At 55.6% G+C, this 18,944-nt stretch overlaps 1 protein-coding gene across 1 annotated transcript in view; it reads left to right on the forward strand.

Moving 5' to 3' along the window:
- DNAH17 (dynein axonemal heavy chain 17) overlaps positions 1–18,944 on the forward strand; it is a 109,466-nt gene that overhangs the window by 60,157 nt on the left and 30,365 nt on the right. The window contains exons 44-57 of the mRNA XM_060082475.1: positions 744–1,026; positions 1,127–1,300; positions 1,540–1,747; positions 2,180–2,345; positions 4,781–4,883; positions 5,559–5,706; positions 6,080–6,171; positions 7,287–7,448; positions 7,945–8,109; positions 8,210–8,401; positions 13,814–14,080; positions 14,759–14,920; positions 16,802–17,035; positions 18,213–18,377. Coding sequence (XP_059938458.1) covers positions 744–1,026; positions 1,127–1,300; positions 1,540–1,747; positions 2,180–2,345; positions 4,781–4,883; positions 5,559–5,706; positions 6,080–6,171; positions 7,287–7,448; positions 7,945–8,109; positions 8,210–8,401; positions 13,814–14,080; positions 14,759–14,920; positions 16,802–17,035; positions 18,213–18,377 — 2,521 coding nt within the window. The remainder of the gene's footprint in view (positions 1–743; positions 1,027–1,126; positions 1,301–1,539; positions 1,748–2,179; positions 2,346–4,780; positions 4,884–5,558; positions 5,707–6,079; positions 6,172–7,286; positions 7,449–7,944; positions 8,110–8,209; positions 8,402–13,813; positions 14,081–14,758; positions 14,921–16,801; positions 17,036–18,212; positions 18,378–18,944) is intronic.

Below are 18,944 nucleotides of genomic sequence, written 5' to 3' on the forward strand. Positions count from 1 at the left end.
GGCTCCCCTCTATGAGCTTTAAAAATATCAGCCTGGGTAGTCCTTCAAATATGGGAGTGATTATCATCACTCCCATTTACGGATGAGAAACCTGAGACCCAGACGTGTTGAGTAACTTGCCCGAGGCCATGGCTGGCCACACTAGAGCCCATTCAAGCCAGGCAGTCGGGCTCTAGAATCCACACCCCTCACAGCCGTGGTGGGCCACCTCTATACAACCCACTCCAGAGATGTATGTGTGCCAGACAACCCAACGTGGCTCCTCAGGAATGCCTGTTGTATTGGTTTGGACTCTTCCTTTGAATGTGTCAGTTGGCTCAATTCACCATGTATGCTTCAGGCATGGCTGGATCCAGGAGTCCAGCTAATGCAATGATGTGTCCCTGCTCCTCTCCTTTCCTTTCCCTTTTCTTCCCTTCCCATCCCCTCCCTCTCTCTCCCCCAGACGATGTTATGAAACTTCCCTCTCCTCTCCTCTTCTCCTATATCCAGCTCTACTGTCCTCAGTATTATCTGCATTTGGGGGCAGGAAGGATGGCTCCCGCTTGTTCTAGGAGGTCAGCACCCCACCGCTAGAATCCCAGGGAAAGAGCACACCCTCGTCAGATCCTCTTAAGGTCTGGGACTGGCCGCATCACCAGGCAGGAGTACCAGAATCACGTGGAAGCGTTCACCAAGCGGAGGGTCGCCAGGGGGCACCCAACTTGGTGGCCCAGTCCTCCAGCACCTCCCGTCTTCCCCAGGGTGGTGAGCAGCTGGATCGAGAGGCGCACGGTGCAGTCGGAAAAGGCCAACCTGATGATCCTCTTTGACAAGTACCTGCCCACCTGCCTGGACAAGCTTCGCGTCGGGTTTAAGACGATCACTCCGGTGCCCGAGATCACGGTCATCCAGATGATCCTGCACCTGCTCGAGTGCCTCCTTACCGAGAAGAACGCACCACCCGACTCTGCCAAGGAGCTGTATGAGCTCTACTTCGTGTTCGCCTGCTTCTGGGCCTTCGGAGGGGCCATGTTCCAGGACCAGGTGAGCAGCCGGCCGCGACGGGTGCCTGGCCACCCAGACCCGGTCTCCTGGCATCGCTCTCAGCTGGGCCGTTTCTGTGCTTTATTTTGTTTCCCAACAGCTTGTAGATTATCGGGTGGAGTTCAGCCGATGGTGGATCAACGAATTTAAGACAATCAAGTTCCCCTCGCAGGGAACGATCTTTGACTACTACATAGATCCCGACACCAAAAAGTTCCTGCCGTGGACGGACAAGGTGCCCCGCTTCGAGCTGGACCCTGATGTCCCGCTGCAGGTAACTGCCCAGAGCGGTGACGATTTAGGAGCAGGACTCAGAGCCCCATCCCACTCGCTTCTCAATGGGATGTCCAGTCGCAAACGGTTTTCAACAGTAGGACCTTTCAAGTAAGACTGGGGATTTGACAAACTGTCCAGGTCTGCAAGTTTGTTCGGAAGGTGGGAATTAGAGGCTCAGGTGTGTCTGGGGTTACAGCTCCTCCCTCTCTCCCCCCATCCTCCCGCCCCCTCCCCCAGGCCTCACTGGTACACACCACAGAAACCATCCGCATCCGCTACTTCTTGGACCTGCTCATGGAGAAGTCATGGCCAGTGATGCTGGTGGGGAATGCAGGGACGGGCAAGTCGGTGCTGATGGGGGACAAGCTGGACAGCCTGAGCACAGACGACTACTCAGTGCAGGCCGTGCCCTTCAACTTCTACACGACCTCGGCTACGCTGCAGGGTGAGGCTGAGAACAAGCGTGGGTCCTCACAGCCCGGCCTCGACATACCCCATCACTCATCCGACGCGACTGCCCCCCAGTCCCACCCTGACGTTCCTCACCGCGCCTCCTTACTGCAGACTCGGGAGCTTGCCAGCTGCCTCTCCACTTCCCACGCCCCCACCCACTGCTCCCTATGCCCAGAGCAGGGGGACGAGGGTGGCAGATCCCACAGGACGCTCCCCTCATAACCAGTCTCAGGTGGCCCCGAGGTCGATGAGCACACGGTTCCTGTCTCCGTGCCTGGAGCCAGCGGTGCCCACCACCCTCTCCTTTACTCCTGAGGTGGCTGGAGTCCAACCCACCTGTCTTTGGTGCCCCAGGGCTACCCTTTGGGCCACCGCCTCTGAGATCTACCAGGCACCGTGGTAGTCACCCCATTCCCTTCTCTAGGTGTTCTCGAAAAGCCGCTGGAGAAGAAATCAGGGCGGAATTACGGGCCACCAGGCACCAAGAAGCTGGTCTACTTCATCGACGACATGAACATGCCTGAGGTGGACAAGTACGGGACAGTGGCCCCGCACACCCTCCTCCGGCAGCACATGGACCACAGGCACTGGTGAGTGTGTGTGTGTTGGGGGGGTTGCCACAGGGAGGATGCAGGGCTGGGACACAGGACCACGCTGATGGGGTCACAGGTCTGGGGAGCGGTGGGGGGGTCAAGGTCTCCTCCTCTCATACATTCCGCAAATACGCCCTGGGCATCTGCCAGGCCCCGGGCTAGCGGCTGTGGCCTGCAGTTCCATGGAGCAGGGACAGACAGGTACCCCTCCGATTGAAGTGTCCATATGGCAGAGAAGACAGAGGGGTGCAGTTCCAGGGTGAAGGGAGCAGTCACAGAGGACCCCAGCGGCTGGGTCAGAGACCCGGAATGGGAGGAGGCAGCTGGGAGCTCCATTACTGGCCTTAGTGTCAATACTTTGGCGGGAGATCATCTCGGGCACAGCAGATGCCATGGGCAGAGGGAGCGTGGCCCCTGGAGGGGGCCATAGGAGCCCAGCGTGGCTGGAGCATGAGAGCCAGAGGGAGAGGGTGCCCAGGGCAGGGGCGGCCAGACCCCAGGACTCATGGACCACTGGACAGAGAACACTTTTCTCCCAAGGGCAACGGAAAACCGAGGGTGGCCTGTTTACATTTGCAGTCTGGAAAGGTCAGAACATTCAGTGTGGTTAAAACAAGTATCACTTGAAAGAAGTGTGCCATGATGACCTGGCAAGTGGCCCAGGCCAAACCTGGGGGTTTTGAGACCAAAGGAACCCGAGAAATCTCATCAGGGCTCAGTGAGGGGATGCGTGGAGCCTGCCTCTTACTGCCGAGAAATAGGGCACAGAGGGGATAAGTGGCCTGCTGGCGGTCACAGCCCTGATGAAAGGCCCAGCTGGAGGTCAAGCCCACATGTCTGACTCCATGGCTGGCCTTTCCCCATGACATGACACCGACTCCAGGGCTCACGGGCTGTAGGAACCCAGCAAGGACAGCAGTGAAGCCATGGGGGCTGTGGGCTGTGACGTGGAAACAGGGTGTTAGGGATGGCTCCCTGGGGAGGTGACAGAGCTGGGCCAGGGCGGGGCACACTTGAAGTGCAGCCCTGCGAGAGTTCTGTGAGGACATGGAAGTGGTGTGGGATGGCCAGGGCCCAGGACAGGTCTGGGGAGGGACAGGGCAGGAGGCCGAGGGCAAAGCAGGAGGGATGCGTGAGGACTGCCCGCGCCCCCACGGGAGGATCTGCTGGGAGGCCCAGGAGGGCCCAGGGGTGGCCCCTCACTCTCCCGGGCCCTGGTTGCATGCTCTTGAAATGGCTCACCAGGTCGTGCATCCGTGCAAAATTTACAAAACTAAGATGCATTGTACTCTTGTTTAAGAGGGCCCTAAGAACTGTGAAGCTTCAGCCCTGGGTCCTCACCTGCCCTTGAGTTTGTCCTGAAGAATCTCTCTAGGAGGGGGAGGCATAGTCAGATTTGGAAGATCCCTCTAGAATTTCAGATGAAGGGGCCCCACAAGCAACAGGGAAGGCTGGACTGTTCAGAGGCTCTGTCAGCAAGGGCAGAAAAACAGCAACACGGACCACCCCCTACCACATAGATCAGGCGGGCCCCACGTGGAGGACAGACCCACAAGCCAAAGGAGAAACTACCACGTTGGTGGAAGAAAGTGTGACCCGGGGAAAGGTGGGGAGTGGGAAGGACTTCTCAAACCTAGGTTTCAAAAGCACAGACCAGAAGGCCGAAGAATGGTTACTTTGACTTACCTGAAAACTGAGGAACACTGTTCACCAAGAGACACCATGGACAAGCACGGTGTGGAATGAACGGGAGAAATTACTTGCAATGCCTGACACTGGCCGTGGATTGCTATGTGGGGCATACAAGGAACCCCCACAAATCAACAAGGGTCAGCACCAGCTCCTAACAGAAAACAAAACAATGGGGGGAAAAGCCAAAAGGTAAAAGGCACATGGAAGATGCACAAGCTCTTTAGAGCCTTGGACCTCATCTGAGCCCCTGGAAATGTCAGCAGCGCCCTGGCACCGAGGAAACTCTTCAACTTATTTGATCACCGTCACCATCACCATCCTCGATAATTAGAGTGATGATGGGGGCGGTGGTAAACGTTTATGGAACCCTTGCTCTATTTCAGGTGCCCTTCTAAGTTCATTTTCATGCATTAGCTCCATTCATCCTCATAATGACCCATTGCACAGATAAGAACACTGAGGCACGGAGGGGTTAGCCAGCCTCCCCAGAGTCACGATGCTACTGAATGCAGGAGCTGGAACATAAACCCAGACCTGAACACTGAGCCACTCTGTTGCCTCCTGTTTCAAAATTTTTCTTAAGAGCATGAAGTACAACTGGCCATTTCACATGTCATTGTTATTTTGAGGCTTTGTTTTTTTTTTTAAACCATATGCAGGGCAGTACTGGGGTGGGTGGGGAGCCGGGGGTGGCTCCTGGGGGCGGGCAGCAGGACTTTACGCTGGCCTTGCCCGCACAGGTATGACCGACAGAAGCTGACACTGAAGGAAATCCATAACTGTCAGTACGTAGCGTGCATGAACCCCACTGCTGGATCCTTCACCATCGACCCCAGGCTTCAGGTAGGCAGGACCCAGACTCATCTCGGTCAGCTGCAGGAGCCCAAGGCTCACTTTGGCAAATGAGAAGGAAAGCATTGATTTGGGATTGTGGGGCTGCGGGCTGGCATTCCCTGGAGGACGCCCCAGCCTTTCAGAAGATGTCAGGACATTCCCAGTGGGTAGGGGGGGGTGTTGAGAGGCTAGTCAGCTCTCCCTGTGAGCCCATAGGGCTGCCAGACTTAGCAAATAAAAATACAGATGCCTGCTCAAATCTGAATTTCAGATAAACAGAAAATCATGCCCCATACGATGTTTGAGACATATCTGTACTAAAAAAAAAAAATTTCCTATGTGAAATTCAGAGTTAACAGGAAATCCTATACTCTATCTGCAACGCCACCCAGGCAGGACCTCACCTCTGAATTCCCTAAGCAGATGGAGACCTGGAATTTAAATCCAGGTTGCGCTATGAGGCACTCTTTGGCCTCCTCCAAGTTTTTTCTGGAGAGCATTACACGACTTTGGCTGTTTGAGGTGTAATCAATATCTAAGGGGGCTTTACCTCACACATGGCATGAGGAGGGAACCTGTCCATTCTGACCATGCCCATGAGACATTAGGCCACCAGGAAGGTGGCCCTGCCCCAAGCTGGTCCCTACGAGCAGCCTGACGAGGGTCCCTGGTTGTTCCGGGCAGCGCCACTTCTGTGTGTTTGCCGTGAGCTTCCCGGGCCAGGAGGCTCTCATGAGCATCTACAGCACCATCCTGGCCCAGCACCTGGCCTATCGCTCGGTCCCCATGGTAGTCCAGAAGATGAGCAGCCATCTGGTGGCGTCCGCCCTGGGTAAGCTGACCTGCCTTGCCCCCTCTCCTGTCAGTGAGGCCCGCTGCTTTTTGGGGCTGACGGAGGCTTCATATTTTCCCCTGGTGAATGTTTTGTTTATACTTCCAAGTCAATTTTTTTTTTTAACGATGCTGTTGAGGTATTGTGAAATCCAGTTGCTTGAGGGGGAGGCAGAGGATAGGAAATTCAGTATACAGAAACAATTTACACATCAGTGGAGTAGCGAACTTCCTCCTTCCTCAGCTCTGCAGATTTCTTACTTAAATTGTCACCATCTCACAGTCCATTTGCTTTAGAAACTATAGCTTAAGCTTTGCACTTCCTGAGGCCATTAAGAGTGTGCCAGAATTGATGTGTCTTTTTCCTGGAACAGCCCTGCACCAGAAAGTGACATCAACGTTTCTGCCCACAGCCATTAAGTTTCATTATGTCTTCAACCTCAGGGACCTCTCCAATATTTTCCAGGTACTGCTTTTAGCGCTATGTCATGTCACCTTATGGCCAAGGCCTGACCCACAGATGCTCTCCTCCTCTGCTGCTCTCAGGAGAGAAAGCAAAGTGATCTGTGGACTGATTACAGTGATGATGTTGATGATGATGGGGACTGTGGTGATAGTGATAATGATGGTGATGATGGTGACCATGGTGGTGATAACGGTGATAGTGATGATGGCGATAATAATGGTGATGATGATAATGGTAGTGATGGTGATGATGGTGGGGATATTGATAATGATGGTGATGATGATGGTGATGGTGGTGGTGATGGTTGTAGTCTTGATGGTGCTGATGGTGGTGATGATGTTTCCTCTTATGTATTGACTGAGCTAGCTGATGGGTTTGGCCACTTACATCCCCATTTTCTCCTCTAAACAACATGTAATGCTCGTATATCCCCATTTTACAGATGGGAAGTCTAAGGCTCCCTCCACTTCGAGCGTCAGCTCAAATGTCGTGCCCTCAAGAGGCCCCTCCTCATCCCCCCACACTCTGTCTCACTGTCCCTGTTTATGTCACTCATAGCACACATCACAATGTGTAATTACCTTGTGATTTTGTCTGGTTACATCTCCCCACTAGAAGGCAAACTCCATGAAGGCAGGGTCAGTCCCATCATCACTGTGTCCCCAGAGCCCAGAATAAGGGCCTGGAAAAAAAGCACCTGTTGAACTTGCCAGGTCACTTGGTTAGTAAACGGCCAAGCCAGGACTGGGCCTGGGCAGGCTTGCCGCACAGCCCAAGCTCGCCGGCCACTCCATGGCCTCCCAAAGTCGTGCTTCTGCCTGATCAGCCCCCTTGTCCCTTTCCCCACCGTCCACCCCCTTAGAGGGGGCAGCCCTTAACCCTGTCTCGTGAGGAGAATCCCCCCACGTCTCTCAGGCCACAGACACAACCTCCAGCCTCCAGGATTTGCGCGGCCTTGGCAGTCTGTGGCTTCCTGGACCTCCAGTGGACACTGTACCACAGCCTAAAGGGTCATCCCCTGGGGAAGCGGCCACTTTCTCGTTTAATCCACACGTGGTGCTTGGCTTGCCTCCCGGACACAGCTAAGGATGCCGACCATCCCGCATCTGGGGCAGGGGCTCTTGTTCTCCACCACAGAGATCCTGAAAATCCCACTAGACCTTGTCCGCCTCTGGCTGCACGAAGCCGAACGTGTGTACGGCGACAGGATGGTAGATGAGAAGGACCAGGAGATGCTGTGCAGAGTGGCCATCGCTTCCACCAAGAAGTTCTTCGACGTACGTCAGGCCGCCATGTCCCCCTGCCAAGCCCAGGAAGGCTCCGAGGGGCAGAGTGTCGGGACCCTGTGGCAATCCCCACCCCACTGCGAGGGCCCTGGGCTGGGCATGGGAAGGACCACGTTGGGTCCCACGAGATGACTCTGCCACGTGGGTGTGGCCCGAGCGAGGAGAAGTGGAGCCCTCAACAGGTTAGGATGTGAAGACCTCCCTCCAGCCACTGGGCACAAACAGCTCTGCTGGGGTCCACCTGCTCCGCTGGTGTGTCCTGGGTTTTTGTGGTAGAATCATTTTTCTGGACTCTCCATTTATTCCCGATGTGGCAGGGACCAGGGGATTTTGCCCAGTGGTTTGCAGGGCCCCTGGTAGCAGCAGCGTGGGCCCCTGCAGACGTGGCCTGACATTCTGAGGCCGCCAGACAAGGTGCTCGGGGGGCTGTTCGTGATGTGTGTGCCCGAGGCAGCGACAACAGGAGCATCTTGTCTCTGACGTCTAGGATCTTGGTGACGAGCTCTTATTCGCCAAACCCAATATCTACTGCCACTTTGCTCACGGGATCGGTGATCCCAAGTACCTGCCGGTGACTGACGTGGCTCCCCTGAGCAAGCTCCTGGTGGAAGTCCTGGACAGTTACAACGAGGTCAACGCAGTCATGAACCTGGTGAGCGGGGCTCAAGCAGGCAGCAGGTGGGTGGAGAGGGACGAGGGAGGTGTGTCTGCGCGGTGAGACGCCCGGGGTCTCTCTGGTCTGGTCTCTTCAGGTGCTGTTTGAGGATGCGGTGGCCCACATCTGCAGGATCAACCGCATCCTGGAGTCCCCACGGGGCAACGCCCTGCTGGTGGGGGTGGGCGGCAGCGGCAAGCAGAGCCTCTCCCGCCTGGCCGCGTACATCAGCGCGCTGGACGTGTTCCAGATCACCCTCAAGAAGGGCTACGGGATCCCAGACCTCAAGGTGAGACGTCGCCTTTCAATAAGCCGCCCTTCAGGAGGGGGAGTGGAGAAGAGTCTCCCCACTCCCGTTCCCCAAGCGAAGCATCCAGCGCAGAGAACGTGAAGGTCACCAGCAGGGTGTTTATCTTAGACGGTAAAGGCCAGGGACATATTGGGCCGGTGCCCACAGCCATGTGACGAAGGTAAAAGGAAGTGTGGGTTTCCAGTAGATTAGAGCCAGTAGAGAGTCACCTCAGATAACAGCGGCAAAGGGATTTGGTTCTCGTCTCTGGTCATCAAACCGTGCCGCATCTTCCCCAGTTTTCCAGATTAAATAATTCAGAACCGGTACTCACTAGCTGTCTAACTACCTGCTCAGGGTTCTGGGAGGCTGCTTTTTTGTTTGTTTGTTTGTTTTTTGCGGTACGCGGGCCTCTCACCACCGTGGCCTCTCCCGTTGCGGAGCACAGGCTCCGGACGCGCAGGCTCAGTGGCCATGGCTCACGGGCCCAGCCGCTCCACAGCATGTGGGATCTTCCTGGACCGGGGCACGAACCCGTGTCCCCTGCATCAGCAGGCGGACTCTCAACCACTGCGCCACCAGGGAAACCCCGAGGCTGCTTTTTTGAATTAATCAAATAAATATAAGCTTGACTCAGGTCTCCCATCCCCAAGATGTGCCGCCGAGGCTTTTTATTGATTTCTTTTTCCCGAAGATTTGCTCTCTTGGGGACCTGTGTGCTAGTCAAACACGATCAGTCTAGAGCTTAACCATTGTTGTGTCTCGGATTAGAGCTGAAATTGATTGGACCACGTTACACGGCTCATCTCTCTTTGCCTTGGTGTCCAGGCTGCTTCTGTGGGCCAGGACAGTGCCAGACCCAGGGGACCCTCCCCTCCGCTCACGGCTCCGAGGCAGTTGCTGGCCAGGTGGCCTTAGGGGGATGGCCTGGACCCCTGCCAGAACCTGGCACCCTGGGACCTCAGCAGGAGGGGGTGGTCTGCGGGTAGAGGCCCCAGGAAGGACGATGGGGACGGTGAGCTAGTTCTCAGCCCTGCTCTCCCAACGATGCCAAGCAGGCTGTGCCAGGGACAGCGGCCTCCAGGTAAGCGTCCAGCTTGTCATCGCCCCCAGTGCGTTCTGCTCTTCCTATCAAAGGACTAGGACTACAGCTGGCTGTATTTTTAAAATCCCAGCCTTAAGCGAGAGGTCTCCCTAATGTAGGTTCTGCCAGACCCCGCCTCCTGAACTGAACCGGCGCGTCGTGGGTCTTAGCGGTGCTCAGCCAAGCTGAGCGAGTGGGTTTGCACTGACTCCCCGAGGGCACTCAGAGTGGTTAGAATCCTTGCATCTGGAGCTGTACAGTTGTACTGAGTTGTCTCCACTGGAGAAGTTTCTAGTCTGTTAGCTTCATCGTGTTGCTTTATTTTCTTGATTGCATCATACTCTTTGCTCTGTCCTTGTGAGGATTTTGTTGGCCTCACTTTGGGGCCGACTGTGGCAGCTGCTGTTTCATCCCCTGGCATTAGCTGCAGCAACTCTGTGATGTTTCATCACAATTCATTGCTCCTACGCCCGTGATGAACTGGGTTTGTACTCCTCATTTGTTATCATTTATTAGGTATTTATTATTATATTTGTTATTTATTAAGTAGCTTCTGTGGATTCGGAAGTAAGGGCAGCCCTAAACAGGGCTGTAGGACCTTGCGTCAGACCTTGCGTCATATTAGGGGAAGCAGACTCCTGAGCAGTTATAAGATGTATTATTATTGTTCTAATGATAGTGTCACAGTAAGAAGTTAACAATGTATATGTTATTAGCGTAACAGATGCGTACGTGATGATGTAACATTATTATAAAGTCGTACCATAAGCCACGAGCACCCACTGGAGTTTGGAGACGCGGCGGGAAAAAGGTCAGGATCCAAACCCAAGGGCCATCGTGTGCCTCATGGAAAACCCTGGACTTGGTCCCAAGAAAACAAGATACTGTCAAGGTCATTTGCGCAGAGGAGGGGCAGGATCTGGTGGTGTTCTGGGACAGAGTGGAGGATGGCTTGAAGACAGCAGAGATCGCTCAGGGGTGACGGGTAGTGGGGTACCACAGGAGCCCCGGTGACCCCACGAAGGCTGCAACCAGGCAGTGCAACAAGAAGGGAGGAGGGAGAGACGGAGCGAGACCCTCGTCGTGGGCGAGCGCTCTGCCCTGCACTGACCAGAGGAATGGGACCTTAGCTGGACTCCCACCTGCTGCGTCCCCCGGCCAGGCAGTGGCGTGCTTTTGACTTCTGTGAGCCCTCTTCCCAAGGCCCGAGTAATAGCCCAGAGAGCTGGGCCGGACCCTCTGGAGAAATGCTTTAAGCTGAGTGAGGGGCCAGGCCCATGTCCCAGCAGCTTGGGCGGCCCCCTCGACCTTCAGCAAATGCTGACTGGGGAGGGGCAGGCGGGGCGAGCGCTTGCCTTCCTGCAGCCGGCAAGGCAGGAGGAGGAGGGCGCCCCTGGCCACACCTCTTCGACCCTCTTCCCTGAGACTCACCCCCAACCTGGGCTCCTGGTTCCTTCGTCTCTGCCGGCAATGACGACGGCTGCGAGGGGCCCCGGAAGTGTGTCCCGGCTAGAGAGGGGAGTGTGCACCCCGCTCTGTTACCGCCGGTCCCGAGATGCACCCAGACGCAGGCTGTCTTTAACATCCTCGGGTGCCGCTGTCCGGACCCGCTCCCTCCTCCTCGATGGTGAGTGAGGAGGGGACCCCCGGAGCTGAGCTCGTGGGGCTGACCGTGACGTTGGCAGCTGGAGCAATTACTGACACGATGTCTCCCTCGAGCAGACAGGAGCTGAGGACGGGGGGACTGGGTGGGGGGCGCGGGCGGCCAGGACTCCAGTGCGGAGAAACCAAGATAATGTGTGGCCTCGTGGGCGTGGGCGTCGGAGGAACTGAGGGGACGCCTGGCAGGAGACGGCCACGGCGCACTGGGACCTGTGGGGCGGGGACGTGCAGGAGAGGGCGGCAGGTGGAGATCTCGGCCCCTCAGCCTGAGCACGTGGGGGTGGCAGAGTCCATGCCAGAGAGGTGCAGAGGCTGAGGAGAACGGGATCCCGGGGCAGGCAGGACGAGGACCGCGGGCCGGAGCAGCGGTCAGCAGGGACGGAGCAAGCGCCACAGCAGGAAGGCCAGAGAGGGCCGAGCTTCACGACAGTCGAGGCCGCAGAGGCTCCAGGCAGGACAGTGGGCTGCGGCCGAGGAGAGGCCCTGAGGTCTCTGCCGGAGGAGGTTCCCCTGGGGGGTCCCAGGAGAGAGCCCGGGAGCAGAAGCCAAAGAGAAAGGGCAGCGGCCAGAAGGCGCGGCGAACCCCGATTCTCCAGGAGAGGGGCAAGCGGGATAGGGGGAAAAGCAGTGCTGCAGGCCCGGGGCCACCACGCTGGCCCTCGGCCTTTAGGGACCATCGGTCTTTCCAGAACCTTCCGCTCTGACCTGGGTCCCTGCAGCAACTAGCTTCCCTCGCTCCAAGCAGATCCCTTGCCTCAGCCCGTCAAACCGGATTCGAAAGCTGAACCTGGTGGAACTTCGCGGCCCTTCCCAAATTCGTTCATTCCCAAACCGCAGGAGGGAGGAACGCTCAGGGGTCAGCATGACAGCAGTGCCAGTTGAGCCCGCACCAGCCAGGAGCTGCCCTCTGTTGTGCAACCGCCACACTCGCCTCCCCCAGGGCGACCGCCGGGCTCACGCACGCAGGGAAGCTCCCGCGTTTAGATACGTACGGCTGATTCTGGCGTTGTCGGCCCCCAGCCCACATCCATGATGGACTGTAAAATGGGAAGAGTGATGTGTCTCAACACCAAGGCCCCGCCGCCTCTCCAAGTAGGACCTGCCTTGGAGGCCACGCCCAAGGGCGCAACCAGGGCTCGGATCCCACCTGAGGCCTCTGCTCTCCCAGGCTCAGGGCTTCCCTTTGATTTGTTTTTTAAGCTTGTCCAAAAAACCTGGAATTTGGAGCTTGCCTTTTGACCCCAGTTATACCCCTGTCAACTCCAGCTGAGGGACCTTGGTGATGTTTCTCTCTGAACAGATGTCAGGGAGGTGTGCTGCTTCCAAAGGGCAGAAGAGAGCTACTCGAGATGCCTACAATGGACATTTTAAAGCCTTTAAAATAATTACAGAGGCTCTCAGGTCTTCTTTAAAAATTAGACAGTAAAGGGCTTCCCTGGTGGCGCAGTGGTTGAGAGTCTGCCTGCCGATGCAGGGGACACAGGTTCGTGCCCTGGTCCGGGAGGACCCCACGTGCCGCGGAGCGGCTGGGCCCGTGAGCCATGGCTGCTGAGCCTGCGCGTCCAGAGCCTGTGCTCCACAATGGGAGAGGCCACAACAGTGAGAGGCCCACGTACCGCAAAAAAAAAAATAAATAAATTAGACAGTAAAGAAAAGCAAATCACCAAACCCCTGAAAATTCACATTCATACTTGGATGACACTGACAGACATTTTAATATATATTTACAAGTTATACATGTAAATTGGCATACTTTTCAAACATAGCAAGCTATTCATACTGCTCTGTAACATGCTTTTTTTTTTTTTTTTTTTACTATTCTCCTTCATTTATTCATCCAGAATTACCATGCAATTGTTTTGTCAAGTTATTTCTTTAAAACCTACTAGTAATGTGGTAGGAGTTATGAGAAGCAGAGGCAATACTTCGAGGCTTATTCATTCTTTCCAGCCTCCCCCTCCCAGCCTGTGGTGTATTTATTTGGGGCCTCTTCCAGGGTCTTCATTTAAGCTTTTTATTCCTTTTTTTGCGGTAAAGCGTACACAACACAAAATTTACCATTTTAACCACACCATTCAGTGGCATTAATACGTTCACATAATTGTGCCACCATCCCCACCATCCATCTCCAGAACTTTCTCATCTTCCCAAACAGAACTCTGTCCCCATGAAACACTAACTCCCCCTGCCCGCTCCCCACGGCCCCTGGCACCCACCGTCCTATTTTCTGTCTCCATGAATCCGACTCTGCCAGGGACCTCGTATGAGTGGAATTGTACTCACATGAGGACAAGTCCTATTTGTCCTTTTGTGACTGGCTGATTTCACTCAGCATAATGTCTTCTAGGTTCCTCTGTGTTGTAGCACGGTCAGAATTTCCTTCCTTCTTAAGGCAGAATAATATCCCACTGTGTGAATGGACCCCATTGTGTTTATCCATCCATCCATTGAGGGACGCCTGGGTTGCTTCCACTTTGGACCTGTGGCAAGTAGAGCCGCCACAAGCCTGGCTGTCCTCCACTGAAGGCCCTGGGTTTCCATCTACGGACCTGGCCCATTTCTTACGGAGCTGATCTCTGGGTGCCCCCGTCTGGGTGGTGGTGGAAGATGCTTCTACACGAGCATCTTCTTGGCAAGACCTCTGAGGGTGTCCTCCTCGGGTCCAGCTCGACCTCGGTGCCCAGTACATCAAGTCAGCTGTGAAGAACGTTCCCTCGGTGTTCCTGATGACGGACTCCCAGGTGGCCGAGGAGCAGTTTCTGGTGCTGATCAATGACCTGCTGGCCTCGGGGGAGATCCCGGGGCTGTTTACAGACGACGAGGTGGAGAACATCATCTCCTCCATGCGGCCGCAAGTGAAGTCCCTGGGCCTGACGGACACTCGGGAGGCATGCTGGAAATTCTTCATTGAGAAAGTGCGCAGGCACCTGAAGGTAGGGGGTCCCGGGGACTGTCTAAGGGCTGGTTCTTCACTCGGGGAGGAGTTAGGGGCTGTTTCCGCAGAGGAAATGGAAAACTGTTAGGAGAGTATGGTGGGCTGCCTGATGGAGGTGTGCTGTTAGAAGTGCCTTGTGGCTGAAAGAAGTGATTTCTATATGCACATCCCCGCCCCAAAGAGCACGTTTAAATAGATTAGTTCACCTTGACCTTCAACATTCCCCTTTGGGGAAGCTGGCTGAGCTACCCGAGTTAGACCGAGAGCACTTTGGGTCCTTCTCTCCCTCCTCATCCGTGACCAGTAGGACAGCTGGCCCTGCTCTCGTCCCTCCCTCCCCCACAAGGACCAGACCTGCTAAAGGACCATAGTCCTCCCTGTTCTGGGACCTCACCTACCCAGTGTGGTTGCCCACGCCCCACTCCCTCCTGCACCCAGCCCTCCTTCCCCCTTTGTGGGGCCACCTCAGGAGGGCTCGGGACTCCCCTGCACCCTCACATCGTGATGCAATGGCCACACTGCCAGCCCGGACCTGGGAATGTCCTCCCTACCCCCGCACTTGGAGACAGACACCATGCAGAGAGCTTTTCCTTCTAATGGGGCTTTCTGCAAAAGCAGCGCGATTCGGCCCCAGCACCGCCGTCCCCCAACCAGCAGCAACTGTGTCCACTTCTAGGTGATCCTGTGTTTCTCCCCCGTGGGCTCCGTCCTGCGTGTACGAGCAAGAAAATTCCCTGCCGTGGTCAACTGCACAGCCATCGACTGGTTCCATGAGTGGCCAGAGGACGCCCTGGTGTCCGTCAGCACTCGCTTCCTTGAGGACACCGAGGGGATTCAGGTGAATCACGGGACACAGAGCCGGGAGGGAGGGGCCCCCCTCGGGCCGGGAGTAGGGTGAAGCAGCTGAGGCACTCGCCTTGGGTGCAAAGCTTAAGGGGGCACCAAAAACTTACTCAAGAGCGGTGATATTTTAATGCAGTAGTTTAAAAAATCAACATTAATGCTGAAATGCTCAAAAGTATCAAAATTGTAAACAAAGACAGGCTGCCGTTTGTTGGTTTTCTGGCCCCGAGTGACTGTGCCAGGGAAATGGTCGTTTCAATCAGCTGGGTGTTCCGGGCCTCATGCGGCCACGGGCCCACAGGGCTGGTTCCGGGGGATCCCACATGCAAACAGATTGAGCCGCTCGGGCTTTGGACATAGTCCCTGACTGGAGCCGACTGTGGAGCCCGTATGTACTTTTTCCTCTTGCCTTGGGCTCCAGCATGGCTCTGCCCCCAGGGCCCTGCCCAGGGCCGCTGCCTCACCTTTGACCTGCCTTTTATAGGGCATGACAAGTAGGACGGGGTGATATAAGCCTTCTTTTCTTTTTTTTTTTTCTCTTTTTTTTTTTTTCCTTTTCCTTGACAGTGTCTTTATTTTTTTTTAAAGGCTCTTTTTTTTAACATTTTATTTATTTGTTTGTTTTATTTTTTGGCTGGGCCGTGTGTTAGTTGCGGCACGCAGTATCTTCTTTGTGGCACACGGGCTTCTCTTCAGTGTGGTGCACGGGCTTCTCTCTAGTTGTGGCATGTGGGTTTTCTCTCTCTAGTTGTGGCCCACAGGTTCCAGAGCGCGTGGGCTCTGTAGTTTGCGGCTCGCAGGTTCGCTAGTTGAGGCGCACGAGCGCAGTCGTTGCCTGCGGGCTTAGTTGTCCCGTGGCATGTGGGATCCTAGTTTCCTGACCGGGGATCGAAGCCACGTCCCCTGCATTGGAAGGTGGATTCTTTACCACTGGACCACCAAGGAAGTCCCTACAGTGTCTTTCTTTTATTGAAAGACGGTGCCCGCGTTCATCGTTTGTGCTCATTGCCGGCCTATAAATGGGCATTAACCTGTGACCCAGCTGACGCAAGTGATACACAGGCCTAGAATAAATCCCACGTGGTTATCGTGTCTGCTTTATTTTGAACACATATTCAGTTATTAAGTGGAATAAAATAAGCCTGAAATTAACCTCTTCCCTAGTTTTTAAAGATGGGTAAAGCCCCCTGCTTATCACGGTTAGAGCATTCAGTTGCAGGCCGAGCCTTTCCCAGAAATGCCGCCATCACGTGTCCTCCACACCCCGAGTGCCTGTAGAGGCGGGGGCCTCCTGGGACCAGCGAATGGCCCCACCACTGGCACCAGCGAGGGCTGCAGAGTAGATGCCGAAGAAGCATGTGTCAGATGAACACATTCCCAAATTAACCTGAATTACTGTTAATATCCCTTGAACAATTCCTGGGGCAAAGCTCCCAGTGCCTGTCTTCGGGCAGGTGGGGCAGGCCCAGGTGGTGGGGCTGTGACCCTGGCGTGGACGCGGGCCAGAGGGGGCTGGGAAAGGAGTTACTAAAACCCCAGGGCCTGGAACAGGAAATGTCCGATAAATGCTTGCAGAAATACCTGGTTATTCAAGCATGTTGCATATGCAAGTGTGTGAGTCAGAGAGAGAACAGTAACAACCTTGGCTCTGACTGGGCCCCTTGGTGGTGCAATACCACCATCGCCCATGGGAGCCCTGTAGGCCTTGTTGTCTTGAGCCTCATTTGACAGCTGAACTGCCAAGGTTGACAGAGGGGGTACCACTCATCCAGGATCCTCAGCGAGGAAGGAAACCCACCTTGTGGTCCACTGTGGCCAGCAGCCTCCTCTTCCATCAGGGCACCGGGGAATGAATGGTTCTGTCTTGTCTTTGTAGCCAGAAGTTAAGGCCTCCATCAGCCTGTTCATGTCCTACGTGCACACGACCGTCAATGAGATGTCCAAGGTGTACCTCGCCACCGAGAGGCGCTACAACTACACCACGCCCAAAACCTTCCTGGAGCAGATCAAACTGTACCAGAACCTACTGGCCAAGAAGAGGATGGAGCTGGTCGCCAAAATCGAGAGGCTGGAGAACGGGCTGATGAAGCTGCAGAGCACAGCCTCTCAGGTAGGAGAGCTGGGGCCTCGGGATGTGCCTCCAGAACCTTCCCCTAGGCATGTGACACAAAGTAAGGGGACTGGGACCCCTGCCTCGGAGAAACTTCCACTGGCAAACTACAGCAGGTATATGTGTTTTAACCTAGACGGTGGATCCCAAACGCCTTCCGGGTGCCAATGTTACGTCGGGTGCTTCCCGGGGGTCCTGCGTCTGGTGGGGTTTGCTCATCCAGTCAAGTGCAGCCCGTGGAGGCGGGTCCATCCTGGAGCCCCGTTCACACTGCCATGCCCAGATGGAAGAGCATCTGCTGTACTTTCACGCCGTGTTAATTTTTAAGTTTTCTGCGTGGTTTTAAATATCCTCCGTGGTGTAGCCCCGGCTCCCTCTTTACTGCCCACTGTTGGCGTCTCCGCGGGAGCCTGGTAAACAGCTGCCGCAGGCCTTGGAGCTGCAAAAGCACAGGTGGAGGGTGGCCCCTGACACAGGCTGCTGCACGGAGCCAAGGCCACCCCATGGGGGCGGAGAGGGGAACACGGTGGTGGGGCTGTCCATTCCTTGGACAGAGCTTGCCGGAGCCAAGAAGCAGCCTGCTCCCTCCCTGGATAGGAACAAGGGAGAAGCCCGGCTCAGCAAGCATTTCTTTTTCCCCAAAGGTACCTTCTGGGAGTGGTCCTGGGACACAGGAAATGCACCCAGGGGACGGCGGTTACAGCAACGGCATGGCCTCGTGCTAGAAAGCATCCAGATGGGGAAGGGTGTCTCAGCCCATCACTTACCACTTCCAGGAACTCCCTCTGCCTGGCTGCCTAGGGCCTCACCCGAGTGCCCGAGGGAGCTTTTTATCCCCAGCTCCAGACTCTCACAGCCCCGCCAGCCTCCCCAGAACCCCTCAGCACCCTGCCTCTGCTGACATTGTTTTTATCCGGCCACCTTGATTGCCACCCCCTTGAACAACAGGAATGGGTCTTATACTTGCGACCCTGTGTACACAGTCAGTGCTCAGTAAATACTTACCTTGGAGAAGCTGAAAAAGCACTTAGAAATGTGTCACAGGGAGTGGTAAGCAACCAGCAGGCCTGCTGTTCTGCTCGGCCCTGCGGCTCCCATAGCCACCAGCCCGGCTGAGTAGGGGGCAGCGTGTGGTGGCCGGGGCCCCAGCCTGCCTGTCTCTTACATCCTCCTCTAGGTGGATGATTTAAAAGCCAAGCTGGCAATTCAGGAGGCTGAGCTCAAGCAGAAAAACGAGAATGCGGACAAGCTGATCCACGTGGTGGGTGTGGAAACAGAGAAAGTCAGCAAAGAGAAAGCCATTGCTGATGAGGAAGAAATCAAGGTGGAGGTCATCAACAAGGTGGGCAGACGGGCAGCGGCATGTGGCTCTGCTCAGCTGGGCCCCTTCCCCTGGTGGCCAGTATCTCCTATGGGCCTGGGCAAACCAGCAGGAACCCCGCAGGGAGGACATCTCTCCCAAGCGCAGGGCCCCCAGCTAGGCAGAGGGCTGCCCTCCCAGGCCCCAGCAGTGGCATCTCCTGAGCTGGTAAGAAATGCGGGTTCCCAGGCCCCAGCTCTGCTGAATCGGGTCTGCATCTTAGTGAGATGCCGGTGGCCTGTGAGCATGTTAAGGCTTAAGAAGCCTTCCTCGGAGCCCTGGTCCTCAGATTTGCTGCACCTGGAGCCCCGAGATGTTCCAGTGCCACTGGCCCTGTGGGCTCCACGCTGAAGGTTCATGTGCTTGAGTTGATTTCTCATCGCCTTTTCCTGCGTGCCTTTTTTGTCATTAGTCATGCACCTGTGTGAGTGTCTAAATTAAGAGTCCCAGTAATTGTCTGCTGTCTCTTGAGAGGGAGGACAGCAGCAAGTCATTTCTTTGCCTGAGACGGCCTCCTTCCAAGGCCAACAGGAGGGGGACCTGAGCCCT

This window comes from Mesoplodon densirostris, chromosome 18 (assembly GCF_025265405.1).
Source record: "Mesoplodon densirostris isolate mMesDen1 chromosome 18, mMesDen1 primary haplotype, whole genome shotgun sequence".
NCBI lineage: Eukaryota > Metazoa > Chordata > Mammalia > Artiodactyla > Ziphiidae > Mesoplodon > Mesoplodon densirostris.